We start from the raw sequence: 4771 nt of genomic DNA, 5'->3' as shown, positions 1-4771 counted from the left end.
TTATTTAAATATGTCATAAAGACCCAGATAGAGACACGGGGAGATGATACACGGTGTCTTTGGAAAACAAATGGTTATCCATCCACTCTTTCACTAAAGTTGGTGAGGTTAGTACAACAACATAATTTATTGAACTATTACAGGACGCAGATTCATGAATGAATTAAGTACCAATGTAAATTGAAAAACTACACCATGATGAAGCTAATAAGGTAAAGGAGAAATAAAATTAAGGACCATTTGACATTTATAAAATCTCCTTATATGAAAGGTGGAAAATAAGTATTAACCTTTAAAACATACCATAACTCATTCAATATACTAATTATTGTAGTATATTATTGTAGTATATTATTTATAATTTTAGAAATTATGAAAATAAATTTTATTTTAATTATTTTTTAATTAAAGTTAAAAGAATGAAGAGTTTTATAACTAAAATACCTTTTATAAATAAGATACCCTTTATATTTTACATTTATAAATACCCTCTCCAAATCTCCTCAAAAACTTATATATATATACACTAATTTACATATTTACTTTTTATATATATGCTTTAATAAATAATAATATACTGCATACTAATTTATATATTTTTTAATACTATGCTTTAATAAATAATAATATACTATTAAATATTATGCTTTTAATATATACTGCATCTAGTATAAAATATTGAAATATATTAATTAATTTATACTATGAGTATTAATTAGTATATAGTATTTGAATTGTAATTGTAAACAAAAATGCAGTATTGTAATTGTAAATAATACCATTCACTAAATAAAAATGCTATTGGAATTTTAGATAAAACTGCAGTATGCTATTAATACCATTTAAAGTATTTATTGAACAAATGAAACCACTTAGCTTAGTGGTTAGGCGCTTGGACATTCAAATTCAAGGGAGTGGGTTCAACTCCCACTTCCAACAAATGATGCCTATATGGAGTGGGTTCAACTCCCACTTCCAACATTTCTATTACAAATATAAAGGGTATTTTATTTATAAAAGGTATTTTAGTTATAAAACTCTTCATTCTTTTAACTTTAATTAAAAAATAATTAAAATAAAATTTATTTTCATTTAAATTTTGAATTACTTAGTTTTTTAAAATAATAAATACAAATCATATATCACAAATATAAAATTTATTTTAGCACCTAGTTATGATAAAAAAGATTCACTTATTGATTTATCAATTTCATATTTAAATCTACTTTATAATTATGATAATTTTAATTAAAATATCATAAGGTATCACTTGGTATTTTGGACAATGTTAGTAGGAATCTGCTTATGAGTCGGGTAGGTGAGGTGGCTTATCAGTTGGCATTACCACCTTCACTATCCGGGCTGCATGACGTATTCCACGTATCTCAGCTCCGGAAGTTCGTGCCCGATACCTTTCATCCTATCCTTCCGGATTCTGTTGAGGTAGAGCCTGATCTTTCCTATGATCCTCAACCTTGCTGTATCTTGGAGCGTGCTAGCAAGTCCCTCCGGAGTAAGGAGATACCTATCATGAAAGTGATGTGGGATGAGACGCGTCTTGAGGAAGCTACTTGGGAACTTGAGTCAGAGATGCGGGAATCTTATCCTCACTTGTTTTGGTAAGTTTCCTTTGAATTCGAGGACGAATTCTATTTAAGGGGGGAGAATGTAATACCCGATATTATATTTATTCAATCTTTATATTTGCTAATATGATTAGTATGAAATAAGGTGGATAAATATGGTATATATATTTCTACTAATTGGTTTATGGGACTAGCTTAACCTATTAGTAGCAATAAGAGGGGCATATTAGTAATTTCACCCTTAAATAGAAATGGGGTATGTTTGGTTGCTCATCTTCTTTCTTTCTAAAAAAACCAGAATTTTTGGTTAGAGAAGAAAAGGGAGAGAAGTGTGGAAAGAGAGGAAGAGGAGGAGGAGTCCCATCTTGGTGCAAGCTTCAACTCTGCATGTACCAGAATTCTGTCCCATACTTGTTCTCATCATCATCATCATCTTGCTTTCAGCTCTGTCATCATCATCTTCTCCAACTCTAAGGTGAGTCCATAGTTAGTAACCTTGGGGGTTTTGCATGTAAGGGTTCAATTGGGGTTTAGGGATTATGAGTGAAGTGTTAATCAATGATGCTAAATCTGTTTGTTTTGCCCTATTCTTTGCATGCTAATGTTTCTATTTGCAATTAAGTGATGCAATTTCGTTTGGACTGTTATACAAGTGTAGGGGATCATCTATAGGTTGTTTGGGACTGGTTTAGGGCTTCTAAAACGCAGAAAATTGATTCTGCATCAGAGTAATCGGTTATTGGGACCTGGGTAACCGATTACCCTGTGTAATTTGGCGTGGATGGGCATTTTTGAAGCCAGTAATCGGTTACTCTGGGACCAGTAACCGATTACCCTGGGCGCAGGGTGAAAAATCAGCAAACTTCGGAAATTCGTAACTTTTGCGTCGTAAGTCCGTTTCGCGCAAACTTTATATCGTTGGAAAGCTAGTGACGTGTACTTTCTAATAAAATTGGTCCCCAAACCAGAATGCTTGATTTAATTATATTTGAACCCCACTTAGTGTGTCTTGTCGAGTAAAATTGTATGTTGCTATTTCCCCCGAGAAAAGTTTTGTTCCGTAAAGGGAACCGAATGTCTCCTTAGTCACGTGAGACTTGTTTAATTGGTATTCAAACATGCTAATGTCATATATGATCATGGATGTGGTAATTTTAATATGTGAATTATGCATGATTAGAATGAATTAATCTCATTGCACTTAATTGCTACATTATGTTTACATGTGAATTCTATATTGTGATGAGACATGAATATATTGTTGATGCCCGTTGTTTCGGTTAAACAATTGGGATTGTGTGCCTGTGTGATTGGCGATTGATATGTGTGTATGCTTGAATCGAAACGGGCCGGGGGCTAGGTTGCGTTATGTCCCGAGCTTTGTGATCAATGGGACAGCCCCGATCATGTGATCTTGGGCTCACACCTGAGCTACCGTTGCAGTGTGCTTGTGAGGGTCTTGAGGCATTTTCCCACTTGGCGTTAACACAATTGCGTGCTCGGTATGGTGGCGTTGTGCGGCCAAGTAGGCCTACGCATGACAGGTAAACCATCTCTAGTGGTGCCATGTAGGCTACATCACTAGGCTTTCGCCCGATGGACCCATGTGTCAAGATGGCGTATTGTACTCGGTGTTAACACATGTGCGTGAAGATGGTTAACGGGACAATGACGCCAATTAGGCTAAGGTCATCTCGCGGCCATTTAGGCTTGTGCGAACCCGTCTAATCATCTTGCGGTGTGCTTGTACAAGTCTCTTGCCAATAGGCATGGGCGTGATTCATCGAGGGTGTGTTTTTATAACCTAGTCGAGGCATTAACGCGTTTCTGGATTCCCCGTATATGGATGCGGGTTTTGCATACTTGGTTTCTTATATAATTGTACATTTGCATTATTCATCCAATGGCGGATGAATTGATTATTTGCTCCGTATTTGTACCGGAAGTAAGAATAACCCCGAATCAATGGTGGATTCGTTCATTTGTAGTATGTTCCCTTTAGATCCGAGTGGACTAGTAGGATAGGCGGACTCACTGAGATTTAGTAATCTCATCCCATTCCAATTATATTTTTTTCAGGTGGTTCGAGACAAGATCGCGGTAAGGGAAAGATGGATTAGATCTCTTGGTGATGCTTGGATGTTTCTTTTAGTTCTTATCGTGCTTGCTAGTTTATGTATTTTGGACATGTACTATTATGATGTACTTGTATTTTGGCCATGATACATTCGGCTTTTGTATTCGTACACTTCTACTTTCCGCTGCAAAACATTATGTATTTGTCGTCTTATGAACCATTTATAATACTTTATGCATATTATTCTAGACATATATGTGTGAGGTGTTACACACCCACTCATTAATCAATTTATATAAATTAATATAATATAAATATAAATTAATATATTCATAAATATTTTGTAACTCCCATATAGATATATATTAATTCATATTTATATTAATATTTTTGTCATTCTTTATAAATATATGTTTGGTCATTTCATCACACGATCATTTTTCAAACAATTATCTTATATAAAATGGCTAACAATGGTTAGTATTGGAAACATAACATAATATCGTTTTATTGTTCTTAAATGGTCAATTTGTCTCACTTTCCTCCTTAAATAGATAAATTCCTCTCTTTTTCTTCATCACACAAATGTTTCAGAACTTGACAAAGCATAGAATGAATGAGTGAATTATTCAACACCAATTTAAAAAGAGAATTGATATTTCTATTATTATCTAATTCGGTAAGGCTTCATGTTTTTTTATATCTATTCAATTCAAATCAATTTCACGTCCATATTTTTTTGTATAAATTTTAATTTTATTGTTTTGATCATATTCCTATTCATTTCATAAATATTGTTTTGATCATATTCATATTTTGTAATATAATTTGTAATTTTATTTTGCAGGTTTTGCAATTTGAATGAGTCTAATCAGTCCTAATTCCTACATACAACAATCTTAGAACGAATAATGAAACATTAGTATCTTTCAGTAATTTGGGGCATCACAATTTTAGAAATTACAATGCATATGCTTTCATTTTGACATTTATTTTGTATTTTTTTGGGTTTAATTTCCTTCCTCTTTCTATTAGTAGTACTTATGCATTCTTTCGAATATAAATTATTATTTCTTACTTTATTATAAATTACAATTATTATTTTAAT

General features: G+C 32.8%; 1 protein-coding gene across 1 annotated transcript; it reads left to right on the top strand.

The window, feature by feature from the left end:
- The first annotated feature begins 1305 nt into the window (after positions 1-1305).
- On the top strand, positions 1306-4544 carry LOC131657767 (uncharacterized). Its single transcript, XM_058927128.1, has 2 exons — positions 1306-1619; positions 4511-4544. The coding sequence occupies exons 1-2, from the start codon at positions 1306-1308 to the stop codon at positions 4542-4544; spliced, it is 348 nt and encodes a 115-aa protein (XP_058783111.1).
- Positions 4545-4771: the final 227 nt, after the last annotated feature.

The sequence above is a fragment of the Vicia villosa genome, linkage group LG3 (genome assembly GCF_029867415.1).
Source record: "Vicia villosa cultivar HV-30 ecotype Madison, WI linkage group LG3, Vvil1.0, whole genome shotgun sequence".
Lineage (NCBI taxonomy): Eukaryota > Viridiplantae > Streptophyta > Magnoliopsida > Fabales > Fabaceae > Vicia > Vicia villosa.
The sequence above is the reverse complement of the archived record's forward strand: the minus strand, read 5'-3'. Positions and strand labels throughout refer to the sequence as shown.

Coding starts and splice junctions, on each gene's coding strand:
- LOC131657767 (XM_058927128.1), top strand. CDS start 1,306: ATGAGTCGGGTAGGTGAGGTGGCTTATCAGTTGGCATTACCACCTTCA. Junction 1,620..4,510: donor TCTTATCCTCACTTGTTTTG/GTAAGTTTCCTT, acceptor TTTATTTTGCAG/GTTTTGCAATTTGAATGAGT.